At 37.9% G+C, this 18,486-nt stretch overlaps 1 protein-coding gene across 1 annotated transcript in view; it reads left to right on the forward strand.

The window, feature by feature from the left end:
• LOC140139243 (scavenger receptor cysteine-rich domain-containing protein DMBT1-like) overlaps nt 1-12,871 on the forward strand; it is a 40,125-nt gene extending 27,254 nt beyond the window's left edge. Inside the window, exons 10-14 of the mRNA XM_072161022.1 lie at nt 6,984-7,031; nt 7,680-7,991; nt 9,648-9,802; nt 9,987-10,140; nt 12,355-12,871. Of these exons, the coding sequence (XP_072017123.1) occupies nt 6,984-7,031; nt 7,680-7,991; nt 9,648-9,802; nt 9,987-10,140; nt 12,355-12,668 (983 nt within the window). The 3' untranslated portion in view covers nt 12,669-12,871. The remainder of the gene's footprint in view (nt 1-6,983; nt 7,032-7,679; nt 7,992-9,647; nt 9,803-9,986; nt 10,141-12,354) is intronic.
• The last annotated feature ends 5,615 nt before the right edge of the window (nt 12,872-18,486 follow it).

Consider the following 18,486-nt stretch of genomic DNA (forward strand, 5'->3'; position numbering starts at 1 on the left):
ACCTTTTTAAAATAACCGAGTGAGAGGGTTTTCAAGAAAATATTTTTCCTGTCAAAACTGAAGCATCCTCTGCATAAAAGAAAATATGAATATTAACTGCACATCATATATAACGATTCGTGATACCCAATTGTGGCACATTTGATGTCGTTTAAGAAGCAGAGAATTTTATTTCAATTTTATATACGCCAAAATATTTTTTAATTGAGCAAAAATAAGGATAGAAAAAACGTTGAAAATCCTATGTGAATATTACATTAGACCCGGCAAAAGATTACTGTTTCGTTTTTATGGTAATCTAATCTTTTATTTCCTGAAAAAACATTTGGGGTCTAAAATGGAATTTTTATGTAATTGATAAAAACATCGAACGTGATACAAGAAAATGGTAGGTTTTCCTCTATAGTATTTTACTGACCATGGAAATGTACTGAGACACAAGCACGTGTCAAAATCGATATAATGTATTGTCCATACAGACGCCCAGTTATCACTGTTTATTATTGGATTTTTTGTATAAAACACGCAGTTAACTTAATTGAGCGCTAATAATACACATAAATGTTTTTAGGCAAATAAAATTCCAAAATATGGTACGTTTTCTGCCTTTGCTTGTCACGTGGTAGGCCTATGTTGAAGTTGCGATTATACCTTCAAATAAGTTTCAAATGAATTCCAAGAAGACAAATGGCCGAGTGGTCTAAGGCGCTGGGTTCATAGTGTATCCAAAGCAGTCCGCCGCCGCCGTGAGTTCGAACCCCGCCTCCGCCAAACTTTAATGAAGTAAAATTAAAATTGAAATTTTACTTTTAAAAAATTTCATATTGGGGAAATGTGACTGGCAGAATTTATGTATGGCGTGGAGTGGTGTGGTGGTACATGTATATAGGGAATGTGTGTGAGTCGAGTATTACCTAATTATAATAGGGGCGTAACCAAAAATGAATTCACGCCCCTTTCAAATGTCGAGCCAAAGTGCAGGCCCTATGATTTGAAATTCTGCTGCGTGACCCCCTCTGCGTGGTAGAATTATATTCATAAAACATTGAATTTAACAGATATCATGGGTAGCCAACCACGATTTATCAGCATATAAAATATATGTTAATTAACAAAGATAAATAATAAAGAGTACAAATGGCAATTAACTAGTAAACAAGCCTGAAATCTTAAAATGTTGCCACGTGATTTCCCGAACACATGATATGTTAACATGTGACCACTATTCAGATTTACCGTAAATATTTGGAGTATGCTTGCACATCATGCACACTGTGCATTTCTTTACTTCCGTATAAAATCAATAATTCATGCTGGGAGCCAAGTAACATTGTCTGCTCAGAGCAGATTGGTATTTTATTTTACTTGAGAGCATAATAGAAATACATAAAAACGAATAAGGCGCCATGATGGAAGGTCAGGTCGGGTATCAAAGGTTATTATAACTTAAATACTACTTGTATTTCCCACCTTGCCTCTGTCACATGTTTCCTTCATATTATTGACAGCAAGTCCTAATTTTGACTTTGCTATTGCAAAATGTCATTTCATATCAAATTAGTAGACTTTCTTTGAAAAAACATATCACTGGTGCCTGATGGGAATACCCGTCCGCCATTTCATTAAACTGGATCGTTTTCGCCTGTTTTGTGCCCAGATGTATTGGGGCGCGCTATACTCTCATTGAACAGGCAAAGTTCGCAAAACTAACAACGTTGTTATTTGCCAAACTCAATTAACATGATCCAAGGGGTCGAACATGAATTATTCATAACGAGCTATAACGGATCGATAACTGGCCTCACTTTCTAGCTAGTAAACAAGCTGAATTTTTCATAGATTTTGCGTTGCTAATAGAACAACCGTGAATTTAGTGTCAGCCCCTTGCTCGAACCCGCAACCACAGAGCATACCTTGAGAGGACACTTGGCTCATTTGCATGGCAGTCGGACTCTCCATTGTATTTGTTCATTTGTGTATGGAGAGCCATTCTTGGAGCCCATGGGATTCAGGCTAGGTCCTCAGGTAGAGTCAGACGCTGTATGTACTAGAAACGCCTATTCTTAATTCCGCGTTTATTCAATGTTAGCCTAAATTTGTATTGCCCGGCGGCCCCGCGCAATAGAAAAACCTGAATTTGTTACATAAAAAGAAATGAAAATTAAAAAAAGTCGGGTTCCACCTGAGTACATATTAAATGGGTGTAGAAATTGTTCTCAAAATATTAATTAATTTAGACAAACATACGGAATATAATGAACCTTTGACATGACGCCATGATGACATGATTTTATTAGTCGTTTTATATATCACCTATACCGTGTGTCATAATTCCAGTATTTGTAATTTTATATAAGAACTAATATTTTGCATCATAAATGCGCAGTCCATATGCACAAACGAATACTAATCTTCAAGATATTAAGCTTTAGAAGACTTCAAAATAACATGTCACTAAGCAGGTCATAGGTGCTGGCCTTGTCCTATTGTACTTGTTCATTTGTGTATGGAGAGCTCACTGACCTGAATAGAGGTCAATGGGAGAGCTTCTTTATAAGGCACAACTCCATCGATTTCAGGGCGTAGTTCATTGAACTCAACGGGCTGTTATTTGAAGTGCTTTTATGTTATTGCAAAACGGATCATGGCGAAAGCTAATAAATAATTCATACCAGGGTTTAATTGATCCTGGGATGCAGACATTTCATTATTCGCAAACCACCGGGATTCGATATAGGTTTGCGTTGTAAATAAACATGTGAATAAGAGTGTCATCCCCCTGCCGCAACCTTCCGATTATGAGTCGGAGCCCGTTCCGCTCGGCCACCGTGCTCCATGTGGGAGATAACTTTTTTTTTCAACAGGTAACAACCAATATTCTAAAATGTTATCCAAATCCAATAGGCTAACCAAATCTAGACATTTATATGGATCCAAATTATATTGGTTGTTGATTTTTTGATAGAAATGTGATTTCTTCTTGTGTACAGTTTCCCTTTCAAATACTGTTATACCACCCAAATACAGCTAATGTCAATGCCTAAAAAAGCACGAGTCCTTGTAAAGTAGATAAACTCAATGTTTGAGTCATTAAAAACTTGACTTGTTCTGCTTGTGATCGCACTACACTCTAGACAGTAGTACAGGAAAACCTCTCCGCTAATTCAAGTCTGAAAGATTTTGGCTAGCAACGCTGTAACCAAGTATATAGCAACAATTACGGAACAAACTCGAAAATATTATGAATAACATAGTAATATCTGACTCAAACCAGGAAAGTGTGGCACATCCCCCGGGGGGGGGGGGCACTCGATTTGTTTTTGGGTAGGGGTGTGCCACCGCCAGTTTCGCACTCGAGGTCTAAGGAACTGATCGGCCGGCCAAAAAGGGGGTCTAGGGAACTGATTGGCCGGCCAAAAAGGTGGTCTTGGGAATTAATTAACCAGCCAAAAAGGGGGGTCTTGGTAACTGATCAGCCGCCAAAATCTGAAAATGGGGTCTCGGAACTAAACCATGCAGGCCAAACCAGGGCTCAATTTCGTTACGTTTTTGCCACAGATTTTTGAAGGAATCGATTTCACTTTGATCAAGAAAATCATTAATGTAAAATTGGTCTGGGATGGCCTACGATGGAAATCTCAGCAAAAATCTCGGATCAAAATTACTAGACCCTGCAGACCTAGCCTACCTAGGCTATAGCCTACTGATAATTATAGCAGCAGCGAGCAGCATTACATATTAAGCCCACCATAAAAACAAACCCACAAAAATATTTTTTCAGGGCCGTAATTACTAAAGAAAAACATTTAGGCTACATTGAACTGTCATGCATACATGAGACGATTGAGTGAAGTGTGCAGAATTTGACAACCATTCCACTAGTATTAGCTAGTATTGGCACTAAACCAGTAGATCGTAAATTACCTTTTAATTCACTGTTATGGCCAGCTGCAAGGACGTGTACATAATTATTTGAGGTACTTTTCCTTATATTTGGCAATTTTATTCCCAAAAGAGATCTCAAAATCATTTATTTCCAGCAAAATGTTTATCAGCTGAAGGCCTCGGCACTCGCCGGCCGGCAGTGCTGCAATCACTGTTTACAATCAACCAACCAGTGTTGCCACTACTACAAAGTACAAGGAGCCCAAAATCCCGCCCAAAATCCACCTTATTCCTTACAATGTGTTTCAACCCAGCTAGCCAAAATACGTTTTTATAACGTTAAAAAACCGTTTCACTTTGGTTTGGAAAACGTTTCAATATTGCGTTTTAAAAACGCAAAAGTGTGGAGTTTTGAATACGCTTTAATAACGTTTTTATGTAACGTTTTTAAAACGCTATTATAACGTTAAAAAAACATGTCAGTTTGGTTACGAATGCGTTTCAATATTACGTTTTAAAAACGTAAAATGTGGCGTTTTGCAAGCGTTTTAGTAACGTTTTTAAAACGCCATTATAACGTTAAAAAATTGGTAAAAAACCGTTCTTGGGAGGGTTTGTGTTACCTTTGGGGAACAACAATGTAACGAACATGGAAGTTTGTTTAAATACATTTTAATTTTTGTTAAGTATCGAAAACAGTTTAACAATAATTCTTTACCGTACTTCTGCAGCAAACGATGCGACGTTATGGTTACATCCGTACATGTATAATGTTTTGTGACTGGAGTCCAGACGCAAACTCTGTAGTAAAACATGAAGCCGTGTGTTGTTATACATCAGCCATGGCTGATAAATTTACACCATTAGCTAACGTATGACCCCAACAGCTCCATGTTCCTATAGGCCATTGATAAGTTTCTTCTTACTGGCTGCAGGCTGCAACATCAAACATGTACATGTCTACACCGGGTGTCTACCTGTTTGGATTATGATAAAAGTCTAAAATATACTTTAACTTACCCGAAAATGTCACTCTTTTGGAAAATATTACAGCATCCGATTGCAACAGTTATAAGTCAGTTCTGAGTCATGAGAGTGTAATGCAGAAACAAAACAAAAAACCTGCAACGATATATTCCAAAAGAACATTTGGTCCCCGAACTTGGTCAAAGCTTGTGTATAGGCCTATACACAGACATTTAAGTCATTTCTCAATAATAATCCTGCAGCAGAGCCACGAGTTGATTTGATAAATATACATGCAATAATATAACTAACTGCCAGACTAGACTGTCCAGTGCGATATGTACATGTTTGTAAACCGCTATACCGGTTGCTATACTTGAGTTCAAACCCGGAGTTCAAATACCACTTTCAAATCGCAGACCCTCTCAGGGTCAAGTTCGTATAGTCTCATTCCCAGTAGGCCTACGCAAATTGCCAGCATCCACTTTGCAGCCAAAGCAGAGCTACGAGGTTGCAAAGTCATTTGAAACGCTTGCAAAAACAATAAATTTACGATCTTTCATAATTACAAACGGCAAGACAACGGTTTAGAAGTTCATTGATCTCTATTTTTGCAGGTTAGTACAATGAATGTATAGAAGGCCCATGTTTTCCTATCAGAAAAGTCTGTTCAAGATACATTTCATCGAAATATTTGCACAACATTTAATAGATACTTTTTTGAGGAATAACTTTCAATTCTATATTTTGACAATTGACTTAATGATGATGTTGATGATGATGGTGTTGATGATAATAATGATGATGATGATGATGGTGATGATGATGATAATGATGATGATGATAATGATGATGATGATGATGATGATGATGATGATGATGATGAGGATGATGATGAGGATGAGGATGATGAATGGCAACATACGATTAATTTAATAATGACAAAATAAATAATGCCTAAGTTACGAAAATATTTGGTTGTAATAAAACGTTATATGAACGGTTGTTTTGTGAGCATTTTGCACACGTTATTATTTGGTTATTAATACGTTTTTGTGCAAACAATCAGCAATCAAGAAACCACGGTTACGTGGTAGCGTTTTTAAAACGTTTTTAAAACGTTTTACAAAAACGAAACCAAACTAAAACCAATTTGAAACGTTTTGAAAACGTTTTGTGTTTGCTGGGAATGCTATGGGGAAGAAATTGATGGAAAATTCCCTTTGAAGCTTTTGGGCTCGAAATAGTAGGACAGAAAACACGCCAATCAAAATGCCAATGAGAGCGGAGATCGGTGATCTGAGAGTCTATGGAACGGCTAGAAAAATTTTTTGGCTTCAAGAGCGGCAATCAATGAATTTAGTGGGTCTAAGGAACGGCTAGCGGCTCTGAAAAAGGGGGTCGTCGCCGCGGCACATCCCCGTATAGCTGGGGAATGCGAGTGCCCCCCCCCCCGGGGCACATCCCAGGAAAGTGTGACACTTAGTAATAAGAATTCACGCACTACAAATACGGTCTGCCAATATCATCGTTCTAAATTAATCCACGACTGCACAAATCCGATAATGTGCCTGAAGGTGTTAATAACATTAGGGTGATTGTTAAAAAAATCTTTTCAAGTATTTCAATTTGAAACGGGCCGCCAATTTATTTTGTTCATTTTAGTAAACAAACAGCCCAAGCAACATTTAATTTCACACATTGAGCAGGGGATAATAAAGAGGGGGAAGAACGCATTCTGGTGACTACCACCAGGAACGACCACTGTTTATGAACCCTCAGCTACCAAAGTAAAGACCCTGAAGTTTGACCACCAAAAGACCCTTGATTTTAATCATTTTAACTCTCAGAGATTCCTAAATTGCATATTCATCACATTTATGTTTTTTCAGTCGATTGTCAACCAGAAAACCAAGAAAGACCCTTGATTTTGAATGTTCGCAGCTCCAAAAGACCCGTACTGTTACATGTTCGCAGCTCCAAAACACCCTTTTACCGATACGCTGTCAGCTCGCAGATACCAACCCCCTCAAAATTCCGGGGAGCATATCACCAAAAAAATACATTGTTTTTTGCTTAAAATCACTATGACGAGCACATATTTACCTATATGTTTTTTCTACACATTTCAGCGTCTAAAACCCCAACCCCTGTATCTCCACCGGATGGTATGACGGAAGGTAAGGGCATTTGTATATAATGTATTATTTATGAGAGATGATGAGAGAAGGGAGGAGAGAGAAGGCAACTAAAAAAAGAAATGTTCTTGCAAGTCTTCCGATCTCAATAAGGTGAGGCGATAATAAACGATATCGATAATACTCACTTCCGGATTGAGCCAAAACATGCTCTGGTAGGTGCGTCATGTAAGACTAACCCAACGAGGTTAATTCGGATGATCGCCCTGATTCTACCAGATAGCCTATACTCTTCCGTGTACAAGAAAGTTGAAAAAATTACGTACTTAAACGCATTAAATTTCACAGTGTTCCCTCATTGTATGTAATTATTGCTCAATTAAAAGAAGACAATCACATCTTCTAAGTCTGGTAGGTTTCGTCAGTATTGTCCGATAAATTCTACCACTTTTGCGACACAGTGGGCTTTATTCATAGAATTTCTATGGTAACGGGACAAATGTACTAGTTTAGGAATGTGCTTGCCTTTTATAGCATTATTACGCTATAATGGTACACAGTACAACAAAGTAAAATATGTAATTCATTTAAGTTTATTTTCCGTAGTCCATCCAGTTACCATTTTTAGTATTTGGTGCTGTTATTGTTAGGTCTCTTTATTTTGTAACGGGTTCTACTTTCTATTTTCAGGCGATTTTGCATTGTTGCACGGTGCTGATCAAAGTGAAGGAATCTTGCACGTTGTCCATGACAACGAACTAGGAACCGTCTGTGACGACCACTTCGACCACATTGATGCTGGTATTGCATGTCGCCATCTTGGATATGCTGGTGGGAAAATGGTTAAGCTCTCCCAATTTGGATATGCTGGAAAGGGCATGGTTTGGCTAGATGAAACGTTTTGTGAAGGGAATGAAAAATCCATCGCAGAATGTAGACACCGCCCATGGGGTGTTTCCGGGTGTACCCACCAAGAAGACGTTGCGCTGAAGTGCTTCACAGGTAGGCCTACGTGACGTTTTTCGTTTTCACTTGAATGTGTAGGCTAACATTTTACTGATATGAGTGATTGTTAAAAGAAGTTACTGAAGTTTGGGTTGATTGTAGCAACTTTTTATACAAATCCAGTATTTTACTCACGACTTAAATAGCCTTTGCTATCCTGGATTATGGCGTCATGTCCTAGAATGTGGTATAATCTAACCAGTGAATCATATGCGTGATGTACAGAATAGTTTCCGATATCCCTGATCATTGTGTTGGTAGCCATCTTCCAATGCATATGGTTATCTCCTTATTCAACAACACGCCAATCAATAAGACATCGTATATCGGTTATTGAAAGACGCAATGCTCCCCAATCGTATAAAATTAAATATCAACCACATTATGTAATTACTTAAGTTTATACACACGACTTCATTATTCCTCCTTCATGATCTACAATCAGTAGCTCAGTACAGCCCAGTTAGTGCGCTCATGGCTAACCTGTATGGGTTGGCTAGAACAGCTAGCAAGTCATTACCATTGTACCGTTGGATTGTAAGCCGATATATTGGTGGTGTTACGTGGATGGCATCTGAACTAAGTAGCCGAAACAGGAACATCAAGTTCACTTACGACGGGAATGACAAATTCCTGGTTTACAAAGAGAATACTAATACGACTCGCAACACCCACTATATATAAAATATGAATATATATAAACACAATTAGGACAAGTGGACGGTTACAATAGCACTCCAAAACTGTGGCTACCTAGAGTCGGCAGCAGATCGAGTCAAGTAACAATAATTCATTCATTCATTCATGCATTCATTCATTCATATTTTATTTCATCAATCATCAACATCAAATTACAAGTGACGAGTAGTAGCTCAACATAGAAATAATATTAAATGCTTGCTTGGATAGGTAGTTTTCAACACATTTACCACATTCGCCTTGCTATAACATTGAATTGCTTTATCTGTTGACCTAATGACGAAGAGTGTTTTTAGGGGGAAGTGTTAGCTTTCGTTGGATTTTTTTTAAAAATCTGATTGGATGAAGGGAACACTTGAGGTTTCGACAAAAACCAATCACAGAGGACCAATTTCCAGCTAGAAACTCCAGAGCTCTTACAATGCTCTACACTCAACCGTGTAGTGTAATCAAAGAAAGACTGTGTGGACAAATTGCTTGAGAACTCTTGGACTAAAATGTGTGCTCAGGTGTATCGAAGTGGAAACTGTGCGTAGATGGTTTATACGAGAATCGTTTTTGTATAGAAACCTTTCCATATGGAGACTTGAGTCCGTGGGAGTTTTGAAGAAATCCATTGTCAAAGATTGAAACAGTATACGTCGTGAGTAAATTACTGGATTTTGATAACCAAAATATTTGCTTAAACTTTTTTGGCAGCAGCTTTGTCAAAATTTGCACTTCGGACGTTGTGTATCCGTACCCAGTTATCGCCTTATTATTGCAAAATATGTCAAAAGTAGTTTTCCCGGGGTAATGTTGCCAAATATGCGTATCAAACATGTTTATCGTAAGTTTACAGCTACTAAAATGGATTACAGCTAGAATTTACTTTTTTTTTCTTCTTTTTTTTTTATGTTGTGGACGTTGATTTTTGTTTTTGTATTTGCCGATTCTCCTTTTCTCGAAACACAGTGGGGCCACGCTTAGCTGATGGTACGACGCAATTTGAAGGACGTTTGGAATTCCGCTTCAACAATGAATGGGGCACTGTATGTAAAGACGACGCATGGGGAAATGACGATGCTACAGTCGTCTGCAAACAACTGGGGAACCAAGGCGTTGTTACGGTAAATCTCGATGGGGTTAAAAGCAAATACGAGACAAAAACCTTTTACATGAAAGCTCAGAGTCAGGGACACACCATTTGATTTCTTGATGCATTTTCTTTCCCTCAAATGTCTATATTTCTAACTCTGCCAAGTGACAATTGTCTTCCTAATTTTCCTACACCACTTGTTCCTTCGCACACAGTTTGACAAGTCATTCGGTGCTGGCACCGGTACCATTGGACTCAGTGACGTAGACTGTGTAGGCGATGAATCCTCATTGACGAAATGTAAACATGCAACATGGGGTCAGAATTCATGTGATCATTCTACGGATATTGGAGTAGAATGCGATGCAGGTGAGTATTTTTTTCATTGTTGTTTTCCACAGGGTCGTTTCAGTTCAAGACATCGTACAAATCACAGAAATGTTGTAATTCTTCATTTTGTAATTCGACCACTATGTCACTACCATTTCGGTACTATCGTTTGGGACATAAGCCTGCCTATTACGTTGTTCATTTGCGCTGTTACATCATAGTTTGAAGGCTGTCATGTTTGAAGGGTCCACAGTTTCAACATGGAACAGTCTGGTCTTGACTAGTCGTGGTTTTTTTTTGGGGGGTTGTGTGTGTGTGAATTTGTTTCTGAGCGGACTTTTTCTTTTCTTTGAGGTGCTGTTGATGCTGAAACTTAATGGGTAGCACCAACCTTTAACTTATGCAACCGGTTCACCATTATTATGACTATATAGTCTTTGAATTAGACAAGAATTTATCGCTGATGCATAGTGCAGTTATACTGCACAGCAAACATGATTCGACCTTTGCAGTACTTAAACCTGGTTAACAGGAAACTATTCCAGTAAAATCAAAAGATAGTCTAGTCTATCCTCCACATTTAATGGTGCACTGTACTTATGCCCAAATATGGCACTTGCCAATCAATAATCACCCACTTGAAATCCACTGGCTCGCTGCACTGACCAAAGTTATGGACAGATATGGGAGCTGATTTTGCTGTTATCTGTCATTTACATATCAGGGAGGTACGAACATTTGCAGATGCCCCACATACTCAGTTTTTAGCCTACATGTAATGTATATATTATTCTTGATTGACATCTAGTACAAAAAAATATCCGTCAAGTGGTTTAGCATTAATGCCCTTCGGAAGAGAGCGGTCTAGTGGGAGTAAGTCACTGAAAGTTACATTCGATTTACACAGGGAATTTTGCAGGCCATGCCGTGCCCTACTTGCTAAAACACCAAAGTGCGAATATTTCCAAATATCTAAATTAGCTAAAAATTTAGGACATGTTACAAAACTATTATTTCCTAAAATTTCAGAGAGTACAATAAATATTGGCCGGTTATTTTTCACACAGTGACGTTAACTAGGAAATGCCATATATCTCTAGCATACACTGTTTGTAGAGGTCCCACCTCAATGGTGAGAGCACTGTGTATAGTGTATAGAAAAATGAACAGTAACTTCAGTATGAAGTTGTACATGTATATTTCCCCCACATTACAGGCACTGTATAGCCGGTTTGTACAGGAAGTGGCATACCGGACAGATTTGAAGTTGTCCCATTGACCCGAGAGCCGATGTCAGGTTCAGTTTTACTTTATGATACACACCTGCGGGCACTTAACACAAATGACCATGCGTGTATGCTCCCCGGAAAAATTTCCTGAATTTTACCAAAATAGAGCGCTGACAGACCCATGATTTTGAAACAATCTGCTCTAGGAAAGACCCTTGGTGTTGGCAGTTTCACAGCTCCGAAACACACCCTGTTACCGGTACGCCGTCAGCTTCAATAGACCCACCATCTCCGAATGCCGGAAGAGCATACCCACCAAAAAGTTGATGATATTGCCCTCGGGATACACACCGCAAAGGTTGGTTAGTTTACTCCTAGTATTTCGAACCAGAGAGTAATTCCTCACTTGTCCACCAATAGTATGGTCACTCTCGCTCAAACTGGCGCCGTCACTTGCAATGATAAGCATTCTGTTTAATAATTAAAATTAAAACGTAAGAGAATATTACATCAAATTTATATTTACATTATATTAACAGACCGGTGGTTTGGGTCGTGTTTTGATCAAGAAAGAAATCATCAAATTGGGAATTGCTGGTTTTCCCAGCAGATAGTCAAAGACATGACTTAGGGCAACATTGGAAACAAGAAACATTTCTTGGCTACCCCCGATTATTTATTTATTTATTTATAACATTCGGCCGAAGCCAGGCTAAACCCAATAGTGCTCAGATGCTACTAAATTCAAGAGATGCCATCCGGGTATGAAGGGACAAGGATATGGGAAGAGGTCCGATTTTAGATGCAGGAGGAAAACCGGAGCACCCGGAGAAAAACCTGCGAGGACGAGCATGGATCGGCAACCAAACTCACATGTGGCACCGCGGGGAATTGAACCCCGTCCACAGTGGTGAGAAGCTAGTGAGAATACCACTACACTAACCCGCCCTCCCCAATTGATACTAGGGACCATGAATATTGCATTTTTCACTTTGTTCTCTTTCTTTCCGATGTATTTGTTAAGGTACTCTTCGTTTGGTTTCAATGCCTGCGTCCAACATCGGCTTCGTCCAAATCTATCACAACAACCAATGGGGATATGCCTGTTATTTGGCAGGAGAAGCGCAGAACGTGGCATGCAGGCAGCTTGGATACAGTGAGAGCAATGGATGGGTCGATTCGTACAGTATGGGACTTAGGGTGGAAAAAGATGGGAAGGTTTGGCTTTCGTGGGATATGCAGTGCACAGGAGAAGAGGAAAGGCTTGAAGATTGTACTTTTACTTGGGCTGATGATACCGTATCTTGCTATGAAGGCGCAATGGTGGAATGCATGTAAAAATAATAATAAATAATAATAAACACCTGTTGTTTTGATTGATATCATAGTATCACAAGCCGTGTTTTATCATTAGGGTTTTATTTTCAGCTCAGACCAACATGACCAAGGTGATATTGTGGAGTAAACAAACACCTGCCTTTATTTTGACATTAACTACCATTAGGTTACATTTAGTTTGTTTTGTTTGTTTTGTTTTTTTTTTTTTTGTTTGTTTTTTTAAAGTAAAAGCTAAATATATTAGCTCTGTTTCAATGCTCATTTAATATTGTTATTTTGTAGGAAACATGTAGCAAATTAGTTCTACATTTAACATTTAACTATGAAATCGGTTAAAATAACAAGGATGTGCAATAATAGAGAGCTTGCGAAATGACGTTACTTTAACTTTAACTTTAACGTCTAGAGGATTATAGAGGATTATGTATTCAAAACCACCTTGGTTTTGAATACATAATCCTCATAATCTCTAGACGTTAAAGTTAAAGTTAAAGTAACGTCATTTCGCAAGCTCTCTAATGTTGATGTTGACGACAACTTTACAAATTTGACCATGTTGGGCATGTTGAAACAATTGAAATAATATATCACTCTGAGAGCAAATTATCAATGCATTTAGTGTCATATGGTGCAAAATTAATTCACGAACCCAAATTTCCTCTACGCGGATGTAGGGTTTCTTATTAATCAAAAGTCGATTCCCACAACACAACAGCCGTATTGCATAACAATAATAGAATTTAGAGAGTTTAATCCATCTCCTTTGTTATACAAGCCATTTCGGCACTAATTTAATTCAGGTAGAGGAACCGAACATCCTCGTATTATGATGATACTTATAAAAACAATGTTTCAACTTGCCACCAGGCTAAATGGGCATTATTATATAAATAAATAAATAAATTTCGGATTTATATAGCGCCTTTTTCCAGATCTTGAAGGATTCACAGATGCCTATAAAATATTTTATGTCAAACACATCTCAAACAAGATGTTAAATATTAGTACATTAAAACAAAAAAGGAAGCTCAACTTACTGGTCTAAAACCTAAGCAAGAAGATAATTAACATATATTCGCCAATAATGACAATACATATAGTATTAGTGGAAATTTTACACTTTCATTTATCAAAAACCTTATTAATCTCACATACCCGACGGTTATACCAAATTGGCTATAATTCAATCAAAACAAACAATAGTTTGTCCTCGTTCCGGGATGAGTATTCATCAAAAGTGTTGTATTTATTTATTTATTTATTTATTTATTAGACTCTATACACTGGAGATTGCACAATATCATAATAACAGTTAAATATAAAATAGCAAAATACATTCTGAAAAGATTACAATAATAAACATGTTTAAAATACGAATTAATACCAGTGCAGAGAATGGGACGAACAGGTGCGTATCACCTCTAAGACCATCCCACCTCAAGACCAAAAATAAGCCGCCCTTGCCCAGTCCCCTCCCCCCTTTAAGTAGACCTGCACATAGTGCAGCTACATGAAGAAAACCACGTGCACGTACTGTTGGCTTCGAAATTTGAATCAAATTTTGAGTTTAAAAAAGAACCGCATTAGTTTTAAAAATAGAAAAAGCTAAAGAAGACCTAGTACTAGGAGGAAGCCGATTCCACAAAGATACAATGCGGTTGAAAAAAGATGACTTGAATGCCTCAGTCCTACAAAAAGGAACCTTAAGAAGAAGAGGAGCAGTAGATGATCTAGTGGTGGGATGCCCTTGTCCAGACCCAGAGTTGCAAAATTTGACATATTTGTCAATGTCCAGGTCATACACACCTGTAATACACTTAAAAAACAATGAAAGGTCAAGCTGTTCCCTACGCATTGTAAGAGGGAGCAAGTTCAATTGGCACAAGCGCTCCCGATAGTCCAGATCAGGATAGTGCATAATGAATTTGGTAGCTCGCCTCTGGACACCTTCCAGGCACTCAACATTGTGTCTGGAGGTACCACTCCAGAGGCAGCTACCAAACTCAAGATCACTCCTGATCAGGGCTAGATAGAGGGCTTTGGTGACTTTCACAGGTGCGTTAAAACCTACAGTGCGCTTAATCAGACCCAATTTTCTATTGCACTTTTTGACTACATTGTTGATATGAGTATTCCAGTCTAGTTTTGAAGATATTTCAATACCAAGATCTTTAATGGATTTAACAGAACTAAGTTTAATGTTGTTCATGAAATAGTCAAAATGAAATGGTTTTCGTTTTCTGGTGACCGAAATAACTTGACACTTGGAGGGATGAAAATTTAACTCCCAGGTGCTGCTCCAATCAACAAGTGCATTGAGATCATTCTGGAGCAATTGGCAATCATTTAAACTGTCAATATTCAAAAACATTTAGCATCATCAGCAAAAAGGGCAACTTTGGTATTCTTGGCAACACTGGGCAAGTCATTGATATATAACACACAGAGGAGGGGACCCAAGATGGATCCCTGCGGGACACCGGAAACCACAGGCAGCCAGTCAGAGTAAGTACCATCCACAACAACTCGTTGACGTCTGCCTGTCAGGTAAGCTCTAAACCAACAAATAAGATCGGAATGGAAACCAAAAGAACTGAGTTTGTGAACAAGGAGGTCATGAGAAACGCTATCAAAAGCTTTGGAAAAATCCAAATACACCATATCGACTTGCCCAGAGTTGTCAAGAACAGAGTTAATGTCATGGAATACCTCAATAAGCTGAGTAGCTGTGGAGCGGCCCTTAATAAACCCATGTTGGAGATGGTAAATCTGGTCTTTGACTACAGGAAAATAGTATCAAAATGGCACGCTCCATAACCTTACCACAAATACATAGTAATGAGACAGGTCTATAGTTACTGGCTTGCTGTTTGTCAGATTTCTTAAACACAGGGACAACGTTAGCATCAAGCCACTGGCTGGGGAGTTTACCCTCTGCAAGAGATACATTAAAGATATAACATAAAGGATATGCGATTTGATGGCAACATTCTTTAAGCACTCTAGGTGACAATCCATCCGGACCAATAGCCTTTGATACATCAAGCTTTTTAAGGATTTTAAGCACCTTATCTTCCTGAATTACTGTAGTACCCAAAAGATCAAGGTGACGGATGGAAACTGTAGGAAGACTAGCACGGACCCTAGGTTGAGTAAAAACAGAGAAGAAATAGTTATTGAAAAGTGTGGCTTTCTCACTGGGAGTGGAAGCTGACGTGCCATTGTGACTCACAAACTGAGGCAGGGATTTAGATCTCGTTTTGGATCGATAAAAAGACCAAAAGCGCTTTGGGTTGTCAGACAGCGTTGAACTAAACCCGGCAATGTAATCATCATACTTGCGTGAGATCAGGTTTTTGAGACGATTGCGCAATTTCCTAAATTTGGCCCAGTGGTTAGCCGAATCACTTTTCTTAGCACGTTTCCACGCAGTGTATTTCTTTTTCTGTAGATGCCGAACCTCTGAGTCAATCCAGGCAGGACTTGCGCTGTCTTTTACTTTGACCTTAGGTATATTCCTGTCAAGGATGGAAACAAAAATATGAATAAAGTTAGACCATGCGGAATTGATGTCAATGGCATTATAAACCTCAGAAAAATCAACACAATTCAGCTCAGCTCTAATTTTGTCAAAATTTGCCTTCTTGAAATTGTAAACATGCCTGCTTATTGGTTTTAAGCGAACAACTTTGGTTTTTATAGTAAATTCCAAAAGCTTGTGATCAGTTTGAAAAAATTCACAAGAGGTTACAACATCAGACAGTTTATCAGGCGTGTTTGAAAAATAAGATCCAAAATGTTATCACAGTCAACCCGAGATGGAATAAAATTGACTTGGGTGAGACAATATGAATTCACGGAGTCAAGAAATTGACTCTCAGCATCAGATATATTCAAATTGTTTCTACAGCCATCTATCTTTGGCAAATTAAAATCACCAAAGACATGAACAATGTCAAAACAATCAGAAACACGAGATAAAGTAAAATGGAATCTGTTTGCAAAAAGATCAAGTTTGTAGTCCTGTGAGCGATAACATAAAATCAAGGCCATCTTCTTTGATCTGTTAGGTCTTAATTCAACAACAATTGTTATTAATATTTTAACATGATATTTACCAAATAGATTTTAATTTCACAAAACCACTATTTATGAGTTTGCTATTATTTTCTGTGAAATGCTTGTGAATAAATTTAAACAAAATAGAAATAACAATTACTTAAAATTAAGTCTAAAAAACAACCAAAAATAAATAAATAAACAGACAATCACTCAATAAATACATAAATAAAATGGCATACTAAAACAAGTCATTCTTTATAATAATGCTCAGTTACCCTATATGGTGTCAGAGGATGATTTAAGCACTTCCCAGCAAGTCTTGCGGTTAGCACAGCTGTGTGCGTAAACATGACACCACTGCCCGCCCACTGCATACACACGTGCATGGTTAAATGTGAATTTGGACAGATATATTTACAATAAATACACCTTCAAAAAGTTGGTCGATTTCACATTTTATGTTATCTACAGAAGGTGTGAATTATCATTCATGCATACATCACTTTAGATCTGAAATCGACCAAATAATGACGACACATGGGCAATTCTAAAACAACATCTTTTGCACAGAGTTCAATGGGATTTGAAAAGTAAAGTGGCAGTTTAAACTCTAGTGATAACACATTTACAGTGCATGATGGGGCTTCCTTAAATCATCCTCTGCCCTATATGGTGTGGTCATAGAACTCAGCCGATGATACGACAACGATTACGGAAAAATTATGCACTTAAGATTTAAGAAAGCACTAATAAAATAAGTAATAAAAAATAAGTAATAAAATACACAGGGTGTGTTAAAAATCATACACTCAGAAATTATTTTTCTCACAAACTAAAAGCAGTTTATATAATCTGCAATAAAAGGACTTTTATTCCGGAGGTTTTAAGTTGTGTTACAACAAATTAATACTATGACATGGGATTTTAAACACTTAGTCCACTTTCTCTGTTTTGAGCTTATTGTCCTGCGAAATTAGATATCAGTCTGAGTACATAGTGGACATTGCATTACAAATTGTTAACATAATTTTATAACAGTTTATGCTAATACGATGATTCAATCCTTAGTTTTGATTTGTGCATAAATACAATTTGTACGTTCGTACAATTATTGAATTACTAAATGTTAATCGGCACCTAATGTCTGTGTAACTAATACTGGGAACATAAGGTAAACATGGTTTAAGCACGCGGTTCAGTGGTGATTGAAGTGAGGTAGACAATTCAGACCTTTTTGATCAATTATACTTTTTTGTTTGATATCCTGAGATTTCCCAATTAAAAATTAGCCGGGTCATCACAAAAGTAGTATTGTATGTAATCCAGTGGCACACAATTCTAAGATTTATATTATAGGTACTAAGGTATATGTTCTAGGTACTCTCAAGCACCATTTTAAGATTTTAAACCAATCATGATATACATGCACACACATCCTCTCTATACACCCAACACCACCATACATTCCTCACACACCTCCAACCCTACGGTCTACGAGAGATACATTGCGGGGATGTTGTTTGTGAGCGTATGTAAAATTCGTAAAAGTGATATTGTGGGCGTAAGTATTGTTATGATTGGCGTCTTTTAAAGGATAACACCTACCCCCTCTATATGTGTTAAAAAGCCACGTGTTCACAGGATGCTTAACTGCGGAGTACCCCAAAGTGTTATTTACTCCCATAATGTAACTGTGTGCGTGTTCTTACTCCCGCAATGCAGCTCTTGTAAGCAAGCCCAAACGCAGGCAGTGAAG

Source organism: Amphiura filiformis, chromosome 18 (genome assembly GCF_039555335.1).
Source record: "Amphiura filiformis chromosome 18, Afil_fr2py, whole genome shotgun sequence".
Lineage (NCBI taxonomy): Eukaryota > Metazoa > Echinodermata > Ophiuroidea > Amphilepidida > Amphiuridae > Amphiura > Amphiura filiformis.